The following is a 21,210-nucleotide window of genomic DNA, read 5'->3' on the forward strand; positions in this document are numbered from 1 at the left end:
ATGATTGTGATTTTTGTTTTCTACTATTTCCCTGGTTATTTTTGATGTGTTAAGGTTTTATCAACCTAAGTTTGTATTGCATACATTGTGTGTTAAAGGATGTTTCTCAGGGAGTCTCAGTGGGCATCTTATACATTTACAAAAATAAACTACATCTATAAGCAGATAACTGTTTAGAGATACAGTATGTAGCCAGTCAGATAAGAAGATGGATGGTTAGCTGATCTTGTCTTGTGAAGGATTGAAGCTACAGCAGTGGTCAGGTAAACATTTTATGTTACTAGGAACTTCTTCATTTACCAACTACCTTTAAGACTGAATGGGACAACAATGCAAGAAGTATTTGGAAATGACAAAGAACTAATCCTCCATCTAGATAGGCACTGAAGGAGCATGTTTTCCTCATCACCTTCAAAACTGAATGAAATTGTTGCTAGTAAGGTAGCAGCACTAGTGAACACAATACAATATTACCATTTAAAGTTTGAAATGGAGATGCATGCTGACTATAAATACTTATCCTAAGAAAAAGAAAGGACAATGGAAGACTGTTCAGTAAAATGTTAAAAACCTTCATTTTATTTTTATTTAACTAAAATACAGCTCATGCATCTTCAGTAGTCAGTATTACATAATAAAGGTCCTCCATCTTTGCAAATTGTCAAAAGCAGTGCAATCCTCCCACCCCTTTGCCAACTTTAGTCTTTGAGCTTAGATTCACATTTTTTATTCATGGGAAACAGAGTAAAATTAACCAGCAGGACATTTGGGAATTACAATTCTTTTTTTCTTTTCCACTTAAAGAAAAATGTGTGGTCTAGCCAAGAGCACAAGAACAATAAGAAAGGGGTCTCTCAGTAAACGGCAGGCAGAAGGTTGAAAATAAGTAAGCTTGGCAGAGCTGCAGGGGAAATGCAAGTGTACGTGGGTTTGTAAAGCTGCCCGGACGCCCCCGCCCCGACTGAATTCTCAAAGTACCTTGCTTGTTGAATTGCTTCCACCCACTCATCACAATCGGCCTCCTCCTCAGTGCGGAGCTCCAGAGGCTTCTGAGCATCGTGGCCGAAGATTACTGTGAAATAATGCTGCAAAACATAAAAAAGGAAAACATAACAGTCAGTCTGTAGGTGTACTTGTGCCTAGCATCAATAAACACTATTATCAGCCGAAGTGAATAGCTCCATGTAAGGAATCGCCACTCCCAACATAAAACTCTGCACAATAATGGAAGACAAGTATCAAACCACTCCTAAAGATACTCATCAATGACAAGAAGATGCAAGTCTTTGTAGACTGTTTTGTATTTCTTCTGTAAAGAAGAATTGATATCACTGTATTCACTGTATTTAAGATTTTTACAATAGAGGAATCCACAAAAGCAATAGTGTAATCCACTTAATCAAATATAAAAACAACTTTTTATCAATTTATTAGTGCTGTTCATTGTAAGCTAGAGCAAGTTTGGATTTTACCATGAATTCAGGCTTGTCCACATTTAATTCAGTAAAGTTGTAGGAAGCATAAATGCAAGATTTTAAGGTTTGTTCTGTTGTTTACTTTCAGTGATGTCTTCAATTTTTACCCCATTAATGTTTTTATAAACAGAATACTGTGTCCAATTAAACTTTGTAAGGATTTAACTAAATCTAGTATATCAAACTCAAGAATGTCATACTTATATCTCTTCGTCAAAGAAAGGATGTTTATTTAAACTGTATTTTTGAAAATGGCTCTTCTGGTATGTTTACAGTTATGTTTTATTTTTATTCACCTATTTTTATTGACACTTTAACAAATAACCAACACTTCATCCAAGACATTTCTAACTTGCTTATCCATTTCAGGGTCATATGTAGCTGGTGCCTATCTGCACTGGGCACAGAACTGGAACAAATCTTGGACAGGACAGTAGTCCATCTCTAAGCAAAGCAATCTGTACAACATGTTGTATTCTATTTTGAAATTCTGAAAGCTGTTCTTACTTGGAGGCTTACTACTAACAGTGAGCTTTTTTTATCAAGTTCAAGGTTGCATGCAGTTGGTGCCTCTCTGGCAGCATTGAGCACAGAGATGGAACAAATCTTGGACAGGATGACAGTCTCTGTTAAAATAAAAAACAAAAAAAATCCACACTATATTCTGTAGGCGATTATATTTTCAAATTCAGAACACTTTTGTTACTTGGAAGCTTATTACTCACTATGAGACTTCTTTAACCAGAACATAATTTCCTGGCAACACAACAATTTTCTGTTCTTCTGATTAGGTCTCAATTATAATAACAGTGTAATAATCTAGTTGGTGATTATATTTTTCCCTGAATCTTGATGTTATCTTTGTAGTGGCGGAGATATTAATCTATTATGTTGGCAAAACTGCAAGATGACCTGTATGAAGAATTAATAAGACTTTAAAATAGATGTTGTAAACAGTTGTCACAGAAGGCCAAAGTGACTTATGCAGCTCCTGCCTTTTCTGTTTTCCTCACATTAAGCCTATTGTCGCTTCTCTCTCACTAAGCTACAGTGTGGAAGACATGGAATGAATCTTCTGAAACAATATTTCTTGGATAAACCATTATGCATATGAATAAATGATATTTTCAGACTCTTTTGAAAGAAACCTCAAAAGAAAAATGAGCCTTTAGCATCTCAGTCGACAATGGTAAAGTTCTCCCATTTGTCAGACAGACAGACTTACAGATAGATAGATAGATAGATAGATAGATAGATAGATAGATAGATAGATAGATAGATAGATAGATAGATAGATAGATAGATAGATAGATAGATAAAACTTTATTAGTCTTTATTAGAAATTTGGCTTTTTACAGAAGCTCTTTAAATAAATAAATACACACACACTTTGATCTGAACAAAGAAGAAAATTAAAAAGAAAGAAAACTTCTCATTTTGCTATCAGTCACAGTGAGGCATTATGCAGATATTTTGCTGTTGATATAAAGGTTCCCCAGTAGTGTTTCTTGGCACACTTCTGCTGAATAATTTGTTGGCTGAAAGTATCCATTGTTAGTGTGTCAGAGAGGGAATGTGTAGCATTAGTCACAATAACACTCAATTTTGCTTCAATTCTCTCCTTTGCTTCTACCTCCAGGGAATCCAGAGTGCATACTATAACTGAGTCTGCCCTTTTAATTAGCTTGTTGATTCGGTGGTCCTTTCTGACCATCACAGAGTTATTGAAGATGTGAAGGATGGCACTTCCCACATTAAAGGGACACAGTATACTAAGGAAAAAAGCCTGCTCTGCACTTTCTGTTGTGCTGATGTTAAGATAGAGACAATTCTCTTTGCAAAAAAAAATTCATTTAAAAAAGAAATGAATATAAAGGAAATTATGTAAGCACCGCTTTGTAAGCATAGAACAAATAAATACATCCTCAATATTTACGTTACACTAAAAACAACCCCATATTGTATATTTACATGCTGTTACACATGCACACATAGAGGATGCCTTCAGAGCTCTTTCTGAGACATGCTGGCATGAGAGGTGGTGCTAATGCTTTGTCCCATTTTGCCCGTAGCTCCTATCTGCAATGCACATGTGGTAGAAGACCTCTAGCCTGCACTGACTCCCAATGTAAGCCCCACCCCTTCTGGGAGTGGTAATATATGCATAGAAAGATGTCCAAAAGAAAACTGTCAATTGGGACATTATGCCTTGTGAGACAGAGATGCTTAGGAAAACATCGGCTCTACAAGAGCAGAACTTATTTTTGGCAATGAAGTCACTCCATTTAGTATAATGACAAGCTTTAATTTACTTTCTTTTAAAGTCCTTTGGTGTCTACTATGATTCTGAGGCTGTTCACAATGCTTATTAAAATGACAAAACTTACTTATTTTTAATATTCTGCTGTACTTTGCTTCAGGGCCATTTCTATTAAGGGTCCAGCAGTAATCACCCTGCACACTTTAAATCTACTTTCCTTGGTAATGCTTTCCAATGTTGGAAAAGTCCTCATGAAATTACATGCCATGCTCACCACTAACTGGGAAAAAGTCCACGTGAGAATCAAAGAAATCAATCTACAATTATATATTTCACCCCCAATATTTGGAATGACTTAAGAAAAAGACAGTATTTCAGCATTACGATTTCCCAAAAAATTTGTTTAGACACTTTTGAAGCTTTGCCAAGCAGCTTTCTCACTTTTATTCATCTCTCTCATCTCTAATCTGAGGACGGACAAAAACGCCTTCCTTAATTTTGGCATCTCATTGATCCAAAAGAAATTTATTTCTCAAGTATATGAATTCTGTTTGTCTTACCCATAGCTTTGACAAAGTTTAAGTTCAACTTTGATATGTGGAGGAGGAAGGTAAACTTTCTCAGGGTCAACAAGTGCACTGTTTATTAAATATGTCTGTCCCATGAGGCACACTTTGGTCCCTCTTTCTAAACATAGATGTTCTTTTTGTTCCTACTGTCCCTTTCACACAAAAGACAACATATTTGGTATAACCAAGCAGCAATGGCAGCAAAAGTGAAATTACCTTTATATCTCAATAGATATGGATTACTGATGCTGGATATTTTCTAAAAGTAACTGCATGTTCTCATATGACTCTTCCATATCAGTAGCATGTGCTATAGATACAAAAGGGAAATTATTTCAAGCTGACTTTTGAGTTGTCAATGAACAAGCACCACTCATCCACATTATGTTTAAGGAAGGGGGACCAGGGGCGGCCCTTGTGCGTCTCTACCATGAAATAAATCATCTGTTAACGGAAATAAGGAATGAAAGGAGAGGTCAGTTCCGAAAGTTCCTTACGGCATAATATTGAGAACCGCCAAAAAGAAGACGTTATTTATGAAAGTTCGTTACAGGGCGCAAAATGAAACATGAGCATGGGAAATTTGGGCTTCCTACGTATATTGGAAGTCACAGAAATAGTGAGGTGGGGTTTCCCCTATCTTAAATATAATTTGCCAGTCTCCTCACTCACTCACTCACTCACTCACTCACTCACTCACTCACTCACTCACTCACTCACTCACTCACGTCCGTCCGAAGCCGAATGCGCAGTCGCCTTCTGCGCATGTCCGAAGCCGAATCCGCAATCGCCTTCTGCGCAGCTGCCCAAAAAACCTTACGAGACCGACATCGCGGCAGGCGGCGGATTTACGGCCGCGAAAATTCAAAAAGAAAGGCGACTTTGACCAAAATCGCGGCAGGCGGCGGATTTACGGCCGCAAAAATTCAAAGAGAAAGGCGACTTAGATCATCATTGCGGCAGGCGGCGGATTTACGGCCGCGAAAATGCAAAGAGAAAGGCGACTTCGATTGAAGCTCTAGACGCCTGAAAGGCGATTTTGACTACACCTCCAGGCCTAATTACGCATTCATTCAATACACCTATAATCAGGTTTGTGGTGCTTATACTTATTACTTACTATTCCACTCGTGCCCGTTTCATCTTACATTGTCGAAACGGGCTCTTTGTCTAGTCTATATATGAAGTTTATGGGGTACACCCGTTTTCCCCCCCTTGGGTGTTGCAATAGGACATGAAACATACCTAACTTTTGTAAGTTCACTGCAAGGAATGAGCACGCAAAATTTCAGCTTCCCACCTATATGGAAAGTGGGAAAATTAGTGATGAGTCAGTGAGGGCTTTGTCTTTTATATGTATAGATGCTTAGAACACCTGCCACACTCCTTGGGACAAAACTTATAGTGACCAGTGTAATTTAAGCTCCAGACCTGCTCCCCATTATGGTCCAATGCAGCCAACAATTTTGGCTTGAGACTTTTACAGACATTTTACCTCTTCATCATGTACTTCTTTCTGGAATATTATGTTAAAGAACATAATAAACTAAAATTAGTCACAGACCTTCCACAATCAACCTCTAACAAAAGAACATCAAATGATGCCATTTTAAATCACTTGAATTAGAATCTACTGTCTATGAAAGCTATTGAAACCGCCATGAGCCTATCTGGGGTATTTTTTTAAGTGTGTGATATTGCAAATAGTATTAAAAAGCATGTATTTAATGTATTATGTGCATACATTCAAGTTATTACTGTTATTTTTGAATAAGAGTCATAGATACTAGAACATAATAAATAAAAAATGTGATAACTGACTCTTTAATTAAGTAACTAATAAAATGTAAAAATGCTTCAACTTTCAAATCATTAACTAACTCTCCAAATAGGCCTGAATGTTTCTAACTTGTTGATTCTTCTAATTTTGCTTATTGTTTTATGTTTTTGTTCATTTCTGCTTTTTTATGCCTATTAATAGTAATTGTTTAACATCTGATGCATAATAAATATTGATACAAGTCTAAAATTTTGAATTGCTTTTTTGGGGTAATTAGGTTAAACAAAGGAATGTGGAATCCTACTGAGAGTTTTATTTATGGTTACTTCTTAGTTAGTTTCATGGAGGGCTTATGGGTTTGATTATTTCCTTCTCAGACAGTCGTGGATGCCATTGTGATCTGTAGCGATAGTAGGGAGCAGGCTGAGGAGACCCTGGAGAGGTGGAGATATGCTCTAGAGAGTTGAGGAATGAAGGTCAGTAGGAACAAGACAGAATACATGTGTGTAAATGAGAGGGAGGTCAGTGGAATGGTGAGGATGCAGGGAGTAGAGTTGGTGAAGGTGGATGAGTTTAAATACTTGGGATCTACAGTACAGAGTAATGGGGATTGTGGAAGAGGGGTGAAAAAGAGAGTGCAGGCAGGGTAGAAAGGGTGGAGAAGAGTGTCAGGAGTGATTTGTGACAGACGGGTACCAGCAAGAGTGAAAGGGAAGGTCTATAGGATGGTAGTGAGACCAGCTATGTTATATAGATTGGAGATGGTGACACTGACCAAAAAGCAGGAGACAGACCTGGAGGTAGCAGAGTTAAAGGTGCTAAGATTTGCACTGGGTGTGACGAAGATGGATAGGATTAGAAATGAGTACATTAGAGGGTCAGCTCAAGTTGGACGGTTGGGAGATAAAGTCAGAGAGGCGAGATTGCGTTGGTTTGGACATGTGCAGAGGAGAGATGCTGGGTATATTGGGAGAAGGATGCTAAGGATAGAGCTACCAAGGAAGAAGAAAAGAGGAAGGCCTAAGCGAAGGTTTATGGATGTGGTGAGAGAGGACATGCAGGTGAACAAGATGCAGAGGACAGAAAGATATGGAAGAAGATGATCCGCTGTGGCAACCCCAAATGGGAGCAGCCGAAAGAAGAAGACAGTCCTGGACTTTAATCGTGATTGTTCACAGAGGTTCACAGTTGTAAAGAAGTCATGCAAATTGGTTACATTAGCATTGTGTGACATGTTAGTTTCTGGAAAGAAGCGTTCTTTGAGCTTTTTTTTATTACACATGTGGTTATAAGTGAAGGTGTACAGTTTAGATTCAGATTCCTTTTATTGTCATTGCACTTAGTATAATGAAATTGCCACAATCCTTAAGGTGCATTCACATATAAGGGACATAAATCAATTATAGTACAACACAATATAATTCAATTGAGTAACTAAATACTACACTTAGGTATTATAATGCACATATGAATTGAGTGAAATAATAGAAATAGATAAACAATATAACTTGTAAAGAATTAAAACGTGCACTTGTAGTGCAAGAGTGACTGTTATATTGGTCATTGTCAATCATTATAGGTGTTTAGTAGTATTCAGTTCTTCTATGTCTCTGGGATAGAAACTGTTCTTAAATCTGTTTGTTTGCAATTGGATGGATCTGAATCACCTACCAAAGGGCAGCAACTCAGACATGTGATGTCCAGGGTGCAGAACTGCCCACATTCATTGCCATCAATGCTTTACTGCATGCCACCAAAAGACCTCTACAGAGAGACAGGGTTTTTCGCAATGTGGTCAAACACCAGGGATATTGTTGGAGTCCTATCCCTTTCTATCCTTGCTGCTCAGTATGGAGTGTATGCAGATGGTAACATATATTTTCCATGAACACCTTTTTAATTTCTGCTTATAACTCTTGCGTTTTTAATATGCACAGCCTAGCTGTCAAAACTGTATCCCTGTGTTTTAGCATATTAATATGGCATTTGAAGGCACAGATATCCTTGTTTGCATCATTACTAACAAACAGACAGACCAATCTGCACTTTTATTTACTTGATACGCACACAAAGGTGAGCCAAAAATTCTCTATAATGGATTTATTAAAATTATCACTGAAAAAAGCTCATAATTTTCCAGAACGCTGACCTGCAGACAGCCATGTTCTAGCTACCTCCTTTATTTAAAGGTCACCAGTAAAACAATGACAGTTAAAAGCATTTTTGAGAATATGCTTTTAGAAAATGGGTTAATGGGGAACAGAATGGTCAAGTTAAATGTCATGAGATGTTCTGTTATTGCATCACAATGCCTGATCATGTAGACTCTGGATTTCATTTATTATCCTATAACATCAACATTCAAAAAGACAGCAAGCAAAAAAGAGACAGAAGAGTACTGCTCTCTTCAAAATTAATGCTCAGGTTAGTCCTAATCATCAGCACATTAATTATAGCTGTGAACCCAGAGCCATCTTGAATCTGAGCTCGTGCTTTCTATAAATATCATTTTTTTAGTTGTGTAAATTAACTAAGTGTGTACATCAACAAGCCAGCAGATCACAAGATGCCTCTAATGAGGAAGCTGTTATCTTCAATTGATTTATTGAGCACACAGGAACTTTGACCACATTGAATGACATGAGCCATTACTCTCTTCGAGGCTGTTTGTCAGGCTTTCAAATAAAAAGTGTATTGTAGCACTACAATTCTTAATTTTATACATGGAGTACAATAATTAGTTTTGATTCCTTTCTTTCTCAAATTCTTAATATAGATATGTTTCAAATATTTTCATTAATTTTTTAAATTTTTTAACCCTTAAGGTTTTAAATAAACTGTAAAATGCAAAAGTGCAGTCAAATAAATAAATAAAATCCAGTGCTCTTCAGGTGGAAATAAAATCAGCAAACAAATAAGTCAAAAACTCAATCATGAAATCATCCAGGGACTGGATTCTAATCTGCTCTGCCGAGTGTGTCCTTCTCTCCCCATCTCTCCATCTCACCCTACAGGTCTTGAGATGCCAGCAGCTGCAGTTCCTCTCCCTGGCTCTCGTCATAAATGCCTCAGTCAGCATCTGTCTTTTTCTATGTACTCTTGGCATCTTCTGGATCCCTAGGAGACATCGCCATCGCCCCCCAACTCCTCACTGTTCAGCAGGGGACGATCCACCCTTTGAAGCACTGTTCACTTTGCTCCCTTGTGGAGATACTGGCCACTCTGCCTCCTCCCAGCTGTAATGGCTCTCACTCCTGATTCTACCCTTCCTTTATTTTCATATTCCATCTGAACCAACCCCCCTACTATCCTGCTCAATCTCCATTTAAACTGATAGGGAATCAAGTTCATTAATCTTGGATACCAGAGTGTTAAAAACCAATTGGCTGCTGCGAACGTCCACACATTAATACCTGGCCAGATAACTGTTCATCAATACCCCAGAGTCTGTCTATCATACTACAGCTTGCACCCATGCAACTTTTTTATTAAAAAAAAAATTGCACCCTAACACAGAACATTAGCACTAACCATAGCACTTAATGAGAGCAAATTATGACCCAAAAATATGCTTTAAGTATTTTAGTAGTAAAAGAATAGCCAAGAAGGATGTGAAGTATAACAAGAAAAATAAGGGTAAACTAAATTGTATAGACAGTGAAATAACAAATGCTCTAAACATTCACTTTTCTGAAGTTTATATGTGTGAAGAAGTCGATAACATACCAACAATAACAGGGATTACCAGCAAGTAACTTGATGATCTGGAAATTGAAGAGGGAGAAGAGCTGCATATATTGAAAAGGCTGAAATATCACAAATCGCCACTATCAGGTAATACTTACCCTGGTGTGTTTAAGAGGTTATTGAGTACATACAGTATATAATACATTAAAGTTTATTTTTCAAAAATTACTGCACACAGGGGGAAATTCCTAAGTACTGGAAGGTAGCAAAGGTTATGCCATTACATAAAGTTTCTGAATAAAATAACTTTTATATTTTATAAAAGTTTATATTTTATAATTAGCTTAATGTGCATCACGGATAAATTGATGGAAGCAATTATCATGAAAAAGACTTACATTACATTTAAGAACAGATACATTAGTGGGTGGTCAACATTAGGTCAGATGCAGAGATGATACTTCATTAATATGCTGAAATTCTATAAGGGAGCAGCAAAAGCATACCACCAAAGAGATACATCTGATAATGTTCACATGACACATGATTAATTAAACTAAAAAAAGTGAGACTTAAAGGCACAGAATGTATGGGGCAAAAAATGTCTTAAACAATAGGAAAAAAGGGTTATGATAAAATGAACTTTCTGAGAATAAATTAATGTCAAAACTGGTGTCCCTCATTGATCAATGGTGGGACCTAGGCTGTTGATCGTTTGCAACTAGTGCAGAACGCAGCTGCTAGAATCCTAACTAGGAAAAGAAAATCCGAGCACATCTCTCCAGTTTTGATGTCACTACACTGGTTACCTGTGTCATTCAGGATTGACTTTAAAATTTTGCTTATGGTTTATAAAGCCTTAAATAATTTCGCCCCATCCTATATATCGGAATGTCTGACGTCTTATATTCCAAATCGCAACCTCAGATCCTCAGCTGAGTGTCTCCTTAGAATTCCAAGAGCGAAACTTAAAAGAAGTGGTGAGGCGGCCTTCTGTTGTTATGCACCTAAAATCTGGAATAGCCTGCCAGTAGGAATTCGCCAGGCTAATACAGTGGAGCACTTTAAAAAACTGCTGAAAACACATTACTTTAACATGGCCTTCTCATAACTTCACTGCAATTTAAATCCTGATACTCTGTATATCCAATTGATTATAATAACTATTCATGGTGGCTCTAAAATCTGTACTAACCCCTACTCTCTCTTCTGTTTCCTTTTCCGGTGTCCTTTTGGTGGTGGCTTGCGCCACCACCATCTACTCTAAGTACCATGATGTTCCAAAAATGATGGATGGATTAAAAGCCAGAAGTCTGTATGACCATCAGCATCAAGTGACTCCGTAAGAACCCTAACTACAAAGAGGACTATTTCATTTATGTTAGGTAGAATGCCCAGAGGGGACTGGGTGGTCTCGTGGCCTGGAACCCCTACAGATTTTATTTTTTTCTCCAGCTTTCTGGAGTTTTTTTTTTTGTTGTTTCTGTCCACCCTGGCCATCGGACCTTACTCCTTTTCTATGTTAACTAATGTTGCCTTATTTTAATTTCTTATTTTGTCTTTTATTTTTATTTTCTTCACTATGTAAAGCACTTTGAGCTACTTTTTGTATGAAAATGTGCTATATAAATAAATGTTGTTGTTGTTTATAATATACTGTAATGTAGAGATGGCACTGAGTGCCAAAATGGACCCTTTTGTTCTTTACATAGCTCTTTCAGTTGGCTCACTATCCCTAAACGGACTGTTTGCCTTTGCTGCTCTAGATGGAATACATTGCAGCCTTTCTGTTTTTATAAGGCACCCTGCAGCTGGCTGTGAAGCTGCTTATTGACATGATATAATGCCAGCTCATAGTGGTGGTGACTCATCCCTGGTTATACAACTTGTCATCATCGTTACATAGCCCTCCTTAAGAACACTGACCCCAATGATCACTTCCAACTTCTTGAAATGGTGCACAGCTCTTTGAAATGACAGATTGGTCTTTACTTCCATTGTGTCTTTGTGGCTGGTGACAAAAGCACATCAGCAGGGGTCCATGACATAGTGAGTCCACGGCTCAAAAAGAATGGCCAGTTTTTAAATAAATAATTGCCGCACTTGCGGCTTAAAGAGAGGGATTAGTAGTGTGGCCGGAGTGGTTCCCGGGTGCGATGCAGGAGTGGCCGTTTCCGTACTGAAGTGCACAGGTGTGGGATTGCCTGTGTCCGGAACTGATGCCGGGAACTGCTAATCTCCACACCTGTGCCATGTCCCCATTAAAAATAGGAGAAGCGAGAGTGCGGAGGAAAGTTTTAAAAAGAGAATGACAGAGGTTAAGGGAGAAGAAGGCTGGAGAAGGAGAGCCGGTGCGAGCGAACAAATGAGCAGGAAGAGCAGGCTCGCTGGTTGTTGCAGGCAGCTGGGAAGTGAGCCCTAGTGGAATGTTTGGCCAGCACTTGGGGGCGTATCCTGCTGAGGTTTTCAGAGAAGCAGCAGTGACCAGAATTGTGGATGGCTCGCCACGAAAGGCAGCGGGAGTCATGGAGGCTTGGGAGGGAGAGTCCCAACGTGAGCACCCTGGTCATTGGGGAACCCTAGTCTCAGTCTGGCAGATTAGCCATACGGAGCCAGGAATCGGAAGGTTACCGGATCAGAAGGAAAGTCAGCTGCACCTGCAGGTAGGGTGACTCCCCTGTTGCAGGGCACGTATGGGAGAAGCAGGGGAGCCACCAGTTAAAAGAAGAAAGCACCGGGTTTTTAAAGAAGGGACTGCTTCCAGACAGTATTTTAACCTCAGTTTTAAATGGACTTATTTATTGGTATTTTAACCTCCACATTTTCACCCTGTTTTTAATGGATTATTTATTTAAGGATAATTCTGAAGCACTGTACTTTATTTGGACACTGTTTTTGGATTTGTTTTATTGAAATAAAAGCACTGTTTGCACTTTGCACCTTCCCCTTGCTTCATTTGCTGTCCTCATTGTCCAGCTCATCCAGTTACATTACCGACGGTGTCGGGTTCAAGAGGTTCCCAGAAGAGTGGTGGGAGCATGGAGTAGAACCCGCATCATCACAGGGTCTTGAGGGATAGTGAGTGCTATAGTGTCATGCAACACTATATAAAACTGTGTTGTGCAACAGTTTTACCATCAGCTCTTTTTCACATGGCCCACCTGAGGTCAGTGGCAAATTAATATGCCACACTTTTTCGCAGCTCCATGACCTGGAAGCCCTGCTGGTGTCCACGTACACAGGTCAGTGGATCTTAGCAGATCTTAGCAGAGGTAGCAGTCTCTCGGCTGTCTTCTTTGCTGTACTGATGCTGCAAACGGCATTCCAAATCCTGTATCTAAGCCTCAATACTGTCCAACAACTCTTTAGATGGGTGAAGCAGGTCCACTGTGGTCTCTGTGGCTCTCAGCACTTGCTAAAATTAAACAGTAGGTCTTTTTTTCGTCCTACTTCTGACAGCAATGTAGGATCAGTACTGAGTGCCAGAATGAAATCTTTCACTCTTTAAAATGGCTCTTTGAGGTGGCTCACTATCCTAAGAAGAACTGTTCATCTTTTCTGCACTAGAAAGAATACTGTTTGTGACACTATAGGCTTGACATTTTTATAGGCCCCATGCAGCTGGCTGTGAAGCTGCTCGTTTTTATGACGGAATACCAGCTTACAGTGGTAGTGCCTAATCCCTGGCTGATGCACCTTGTCAGCACTATTACAGTGTGTATAAATGATCTGGATAAGAATGTAAAAAAATGAGCTGGTTAAGTTTGTAGATGTTACCAAAGTAGTTAAAATGCCAGATAATCCACAATTAGCCAGATAGTTGCAGAATAAGTCATTTATAGCAGATTAAATCAAATGCAAGCAAGAAAGGTGTTATGCATAGGAATTATAATAAAACGTTTAACTATTAATACACAATGGAAGATATGAAACTTGCAAAGATGTCCTATGAGTGTACTCATTACTTTTCAAATCTAGACACTGTACAAAAACCATTAAGAAGGTTAATAGGATGTTAGGTTATATATCATGATGTGTAGAGAATAAGTGAAGAGGGTAGAGTTTAAGTCAAGGGAAATTATGCTTAAGCACTAAGCACAAAAAGAGGCAGAAAATGTACATACACAGCTTTCCATGCAAATGTCAGGATTTATAAATGAAAACTTGGCAGGAGAACATGATTGTGATTTATAAAGGTAAATTATGAAAAATGTGTGTATGCCAGGTTTTTTAAATCAGATTTTTTGATGCATTTTCTTGATTTTTGGAGTAAGCATATTTTCACACTTGAATCCATGTAAAGGTTTATTAATGTGATCCCTGGTGTACTGTGTGCTGTTTTGGTCTCTGTATTACAATAAATAACAACACTAAAGAAATTTCAGAGGAGAGTGACTAGGCTGATTCCAATACTGTGAGGTTTAAGCTATGAACAAAGACTGAATCTTCTGTCATTAAGGAAATAGAGTTTAAGAGGTGGCATGATTTACGTTTTTTTTTTTTTTTAAAACTATGATAAGGAATTAACGCAGTGGAAATCAATCATAAATTTAAACTATGTTTATTATATTATGTAAACACAGAGATACACATAGAAGCTTGCAAAGTAGATTTTGCAAAAATAACAGAAGTTGGCTCTTCACACAAACAGCCGGAGACCCAAACAATAAATTACCAAGTAGTGTAGTTGAGAGTTTTACTTTACAGGCTTTTAACACTTGACTAGATATTATTTTGTAAAAATTATACAAATACAATTGGCAAGTTTCTTGGGCTATTCTAGTCAAACTTTTGTTATAATATTCTCATGAAACCTAGACACATTAAATTGCAGCATACAGTACATGAAAAAAATAAATCTACATGCAAGGAACTGTAAGGCAGCAGTGCTAAGCTCTGTGCTATTGTGGTGAAAGCCTCTAATGTCTATGTTTAGTGTTTTAGTAGTTGGCCTGTTTTCAGATTTTTGCTCTTCTTCTCTTTGGAAAATTTTGTAGCACAAAATGTGCTCATTTTATATATAAAAATAGTTATGACTGCTTTCTGAACTTTTGGTCAGCCATATGTTGTGACTGATGGGCAGGCTTTCTGTTCTTTAGGATTATGGTTGATAGTTGGCAAACCTCAGAGTTACAGTTGACCACCGTGATCAAAGCAAATGTTTATTGCTTTCCTGTCCTCAGAACCTTTGTTCTATCTTTTTTTCTTTGACCTAGTTTTTCCTCAACATTTTACATTTGTTTTTGTGTTGCACAGCTTTTCTTTCTTAACTTACCTCAATTCTGTTTACACCCCACGTTTTATGTCTTGCTCTTGTTTTGCTTTTTTGTTTTATGTTTTGCTTTTTTTCTTTTGTCCACCTTGGCCATCTGACAAAAAAAAATCCTTATTTAAGGACTCTACTTCTAATAATTATAAAATCTATCTATCTATCTATCTATCTATCTATCTATCTATCTATCTATCTATCTATCTATGTGTGTATTATTTATTTATCTTTTTATACTATTTATTCATTAGTCAGTCAGTCAGTCAGTCTTATCTAAATTTAATTTGTTTTTCTTTTTTATGTAACTACATTTTTGACATATTGTAAAGCACTTTAAGCTACATCCTTTGCAGAAATAAATGTTGTTTTAACCATGTCTTTTACTTGCTTGCCGTCTTGTAGATCCACTTTAATGAGTGAGGCTGATAGAAATTGTTATTGATGCACACAAGAAAAAAAAATACCCACACACTAATTTGAGGCTTGAGTGATGGTGAAATATGTGTCTTTATGATGGAGATACTTATTAAATAGTATAGACCAACTTTAGCTGCATGGTAGCCAGACAAATATCTAGATGAATGCATTAATAATTGACTGTCAGTCCCTCTCCCAACATGATATTTAGAAATTTAAACTCCCAGATATAACAAAATTGATCTGTATCTGTGGCTGTGTAATATTTACAGTTTAAAATGCAATTGACTGGTACCATATGGAAATATGATCTTATAATCTATACATCATAATAAAAACAGGCCATTTGCGTAGACTAGAGAATTAAATATACGTAGTACATAGAGAATAGGAAATCATTTTTTTTTCAGAAAAAGTGGCTGTGGTAAGGTAATCTTAATCAAAATATAGGGTGTCTCATATAATTTATTAAAATTGATGAAAAAACAATTAATTAAATTAACAAAACAGGCAGGCCGAGCTTGTCGATTTCAGTCACACAAAATGTACATGCAAAGTACTACAGAGATAAACTCTTGCTCTTTATCAAGTGACAAATCAATTTTTCTTAATGAATCTTCTTAAAGAAAACTGAAAAGCTAATCGGATGAACAACTGTTAGGTTACTAAAGGGATTCCTGCTATTGGGTTTACAGCATATTGTTGTGATTTGTTTTGTTGAATTTGAGAACTCTTTCGTTAATAGTTTATAGATTTTTGACAGCAACAAACATTCTCAGTTTAAATGGTGCAAATATACACAACCAACTGGTAAATCAGACATTGCCTACTGTCATTCCTAATGCACCACTGATTTTCTGTAATTGAAAATGTGTTAGGAGAGTCTGAACACCAATAAATGTTTTTAGGCCTGTTAGTATTTGGCTTTTCATATGCAGGGTTGATATCCTATCTGCTAGTTACGATTTTGCTTTTTTTTTCTTGTAGCAACATGGAGAAATGCATAATTGGCTCTTCTTAAAATCAAAGTGCACCAGTTTTTGTTTTAATTTTCCTCACTTGCTTAGGATGGCTTGTCCTTTGGTGTTCCTTTTGTTTTGTGAAATAGGATGGTTCTTGATGGTTCACTTTTTTCATTGTGGTAGAAAATAAGTGTTTCTTAAACCTGGCTCAGTTGTGTTTTGTTTGTTTTTTAAGTAGGCATTTTGTCAGCTTTTCAATTTAACTTTGTTATTTTGTTATGGAGTATTGTTTTCTATTGATTATTCTGTATTTCAGAATTATATTGAGGATGTATTTACTCTCTATGTTATGTGTCCTGTGCTCTCAAAGTTGAACCAAAGTGGACACAGACCCTGGCTATCAAAGTTTTCAGGGTAGCTCTGGCCCTATTTACTGTATGAGAATTGCAGACCATAAGCTAGTTGCTATGGCTTTGATTTCTAACTGCTGTTGTTTGTTCTCCTCATCTTTGACTCCTCTTCATGTTCTGGTCTTTTGTAAATTCTTATTTTGTCATTCTTATGGCTCGTGAACAGTTTGTTTTGTTTGGATTTGATTTTAACTTTGATTTGGATTCTGTTTGCTTTTGAATTACTTTCTTTGGCAATACATTTTTGTATCTTATTAAATATTCTTTTGATTTCTTTTTTGCATTCTTGTGTTTGAATCAAACTTAATTTAGTTTAGCTTATTTTGTTATAAGGAAACTTTGTTTTGGTATTTGGGGCTATAAATATTTCATGATTCTACTCTCCCTTTTTAATGTTTGGTGTGCAGACTACAGGCCTGTTTACAAGATTCAGAGTAAGGCTAACTTTATTTTTTAGGCCTTATCTAAAGCACTGAAGCCAAGGTTTTGGGTAGGTCTTGAGTTTTTAGTTTATTTTAAGACCAGCAGGTCAGAACATTGGCACTACAGATAGAGCTGTTTCACAAATACATATGATTTGCAAGTTGCTTGCAACCAATGTGGTTTCACATGGCAGCCAGTAATTAAATGTGTTGACTGTACCTAATATGTGATTCCCTGATAATTTTACACATTTACCAGACTTTACACAGATTTACTTACAAAATTAGAATGCAATACTTCTTTTTAATATTTTCTAATAAATCAGCATGTTGCCGTGGATGACTGGGGCTCTTGCCTGACCGGGACGCCTCTTCCTTGGAAGGACCAGGGGAACAAGTGTGGACAGAGCATTACCTCCCCCAGAATGCTAGATGGCAGCGGTGCCTCAGACTTCTACCGGGCTTCATGGAAGATGGAGTTGGAAACAGCCCTGTTGGAATCCAGGAGCATTGCCAGGGGGCACTGCAGCTGTTCCTGAGCCCATGTGAGAGGGTCTTCCGCCACACCTGGAAGTACTGTGGAAATGGGGCAACGAGCACCTGAAGCACTTCTGGGTGCCTTATATAAGGGGCCAGCGGACATTATTCAGTGAGCCAGAGTTGGGAGGAGGAAGACAAAGCTTGCTGAGGAGGAGTGGAGGAGAATAAGAAAGAGAAGAAGGAAAGAAATTGATTTATTGTGTGCTGCGCATGGGACTGTGATGTACTTGTTAGAACGGGGAAGGTGCTGCCCACAAGTGAAGAAACAAAATAAAAAACACTTGTGCTTTTATAAGTGTGCCTCCTGCGTATGTCTTTGTTGGGTTGGGTGGCTGGCTCGCCCCTTACTGTTGTTGCAATGTGTATGTTAAATAATCTAGGGAGACACAGTCATTAAAAAGTGGCAACTGAATCAGCAGCCTTATATTTTTTAGTTCAACTCCCTTACTTAATATAACCAACATGGAGTATTTAAGGTTTTATACAAGTACAATACTGTTAGTCATCATTTTATTCACTTGAGGTGTAGGAGGGACCCATACTCAGAATTTCAAATTTACTTTAAAAATGCTCAGCCACAACAGACAACAATGCTAAGAGGTAATTAAAAAAATGCAACCAGTTTTAAAAAACCTTGTTTTAATGAATAGTGTTCTGCAAACAACTTTGTCCTTACTGGGCATAGGACTGGCCTTCCTGAAAGTCCTGTTACCATTGGCAGTCAGTGACCTGTAGTAGGTTTAAATTAAACGTGGCAATTTTAATAAGCAAAAACAAAGATTCAAACTTATTACTGAATTTACAGACATTATCAAAATAATAGTCTAAAGGTTAGGCTAACATTTTCTACACATCACTGAAATAAAGCTTAAAAATGTTGCCACCAGATATTAAATGTAATAACACCTTTGCTTCTCTGTCAAATCCTAAATTAAAACACTATGTCTTCTACAACACAAGAACTGCTTACACAAACAAGATGGAACGTTGATTTAAAAGAATATAATAACACTGAAGACAAAGAATAGAGGCACTTTTTCATTCTGGTCATTCTGCAAGGCACCATTAAGCAAAGAAATAAATCCAACAGGACAGATGATACTATACCAATCAGAATTACCCAGGAGTGCAATGAGGCTTTTCACAATAGAAATTCATGGTCTCTAAATGATAGAGCAATTTAGTCCTCCAGTGAAACAATAAAAATTGTCAGTTTTGTTTGTTCTAAACATCTCACACTGCTTTTAAGGTCTTCAAAGTCTTATTTTCTTACACAAATGTACAAAATGGCTTACTTTGCATATATATAGTTTCTACCAACTCACTGTCAATTTTCTGGGTTATTTTTTCAGTAATCCTGGCAACAAGAGGTACAAGGTTAGAAACAATTATTAATGGTAACAGACCCTTATTTACTTATGCCAGGTCAATTTATAATGACTACATAATATAGGCGTATAATTTTGGGATATTCACAGTCACTGGGCTAGACAAAAATCGATGTCTTTGAGGTTAATAATAATTCATTTTATATAGCGCCTTTCCCATTTCTGTTATATTATATATTATATTGCCCATTTGATTGGCAATGTTTATTTGAAATGACTATATAGTATATGCCAGAAAGCTTTCAGACCTAAAAAGTGAAAACAACATGTACAACATATACAAAGTGTGACCAATGAGAAAATCTTTCCATAACAAAATCACTTTTATTTTTAACTTCCTTCAATAGTGGTAGAGGAAGCACACAAACACTAAAATCAAGTATAGTTTTCATTTTGGACAAAACCATATCTTGGAAATGTGTGTACTTCCAGTGCCAGGGTATTGCCCATTGGGAGCACTTCCGGGTCAAACAAAAGTTCCACAAAGTAGTTTTCACATATTGCTGCAGCACCACCTAGTGGCCCCCACAGAACCTGACAAGGCTGCCCTATTGGACTCCGGTTCCCAGCACATTGTCTGGGTGTCCACAGAGGCAGAATCGCCCAGGGAGGCAGCAATCTAGCATGTCGAAGGAGTAAGTAGTCTCCCCTGTCCTTCAGTCCTACTGGATTACTGGCTTGGTAAGGGTAAGGGTCGTCAATCCTTCCCTGCCAAGAAGCCAACATGGCAAACTGCAAATTGGCATGCTTTATCAGTCGTTTGGCTAAGGTAGGAAATATCTTGATTTTCTTTGTGCCCTCCAGGCCAGGTAAGGAGCTGGAACCTATTCCAACAGGGATGCTATCACAATTTAAAAAAAAAAAAAAACAAAATTGTAGCTGAAAAGAAGTGGGAGTGTAAAGAAAATATAAACTTCAAAACTTAAAAACTCACCCTATTAGGAATTTAAAAGAAATACACTGTAGTTTCTCAGCTTTACTAGTTTTGCCCCACCAAACTCTGCAATAAAAATCCAAAACAAAATAAGCTTTAGAAAGAAATATTTCTTATCCATAATAGGAGTTTAGCATTACTTTCAGAAGAAAAACAGAAGTAATGAGAACTGGCATGGCTTTCTGGAAAATGCCATTAACTAAAACTGAGTCAGAGAAACTTGTGCTGTAGTCCTGAGATGAGGTAGATATTTAAAAACCTGAAGAAATCCATTAAAGAGACTTTGGACTAATATGTTGGACTGTAATCCAAAAAGTCTGTCTCAAATATTTTAGCCGACTCACTGCATCATCCTGAGTAAGTCAATTAACCAGCTTTGGCTACAATTGTAACACCTTTCTCTTCTTGTGAAGAGTGATGTGACCACAAGGTCTTTCAATTCATTATCAGAATATTTTTTAAATTGAATAATAAATTGAATAAAACTTGACATCATTTGACATTATGTGTCATCTAAAAATGTAATCAGCTTTTTAGTTACACTTTTATCTAGACCATTTCTATATATTAAAAGGTAGTGGTTTCCATCACTGATAACTGATCAACACTACTTTTAATGATCACCTAATATTAAAGAAGCTCCTAGTACATCAAGCTACTGTTTTCCACTGTAATAGCATTTTTGTAACTATTGTGCACTGTACTTTAACATCCCTCTTTTTATAACCTTTTCACTAACATCTGAAAAGGTACCTTCGAAAAGTTTTTTTGAAATCTTATAAAATTCTAGTAAACTGTTGTAATAAAGCAACCCATGTTGACTGGTATATGATATTCCTATGTGGAACATATGTTTCTCCATGTTGCTTTTAACAATGAAACTGTGAAGTTGAGCTTCCTTTCTCACCAAGATTAGCCCAAACACCTACTTACAATACACAGTATAACAGGACACTTATATATATGTATATATATATATATATATATGGAAGCGAAGGTCTGTGATACGGTTTGCATATTTGCAGCTGGAAATTCACAAAGGGAGAAAATGAATCACGTATCAAAAATAGTTTTTTATTCCTGAGCTTTCAACCCCT

General features: G+C 37.2%; 1 protein-coding gene across 3 annotated transcripts in view; it reads right to left on the minus strand.

The window, feature by feature from the left end:
- rasgrf2b (Ras protein-specific guanine nucleotide-releasing factor 2b) overlaps positions 1–21,210 on the minus strand; it is a 511,409-nt gene that overhangs the window by 323,264 nt on the left and 166,935 nt on the right. For all 3 annotated transcript variants that reach the window (XM_051929617.1, XM_051929616.1, XM_028804694.2), the window contains exon 2: positions 979–1,085. In XM_051929617.1, coding sequence (XP_051785577.1) covers positions 979–1,085 — 107 coding nt within the window. The remainder of the gene's footprint in view (positions 1–978; positions 1,086–21,210) is intronic.

This window comes from Erpetoichthys calabaricus, chromosome 7 (genome assembly GCF_900747795.2).
Source record: "Erpetoichthys calabaricus chromosome 7, fErpCal1.3, whole genome shotgun sequence".
Taxonomy (NCBI): domain Eukaryota; kingdom Metazoa; phylum Chordata; class Cladistia; order Polypteriformes; family Polypteridae; genus Erpetoichthys; species Erpetoichthys calabaricus.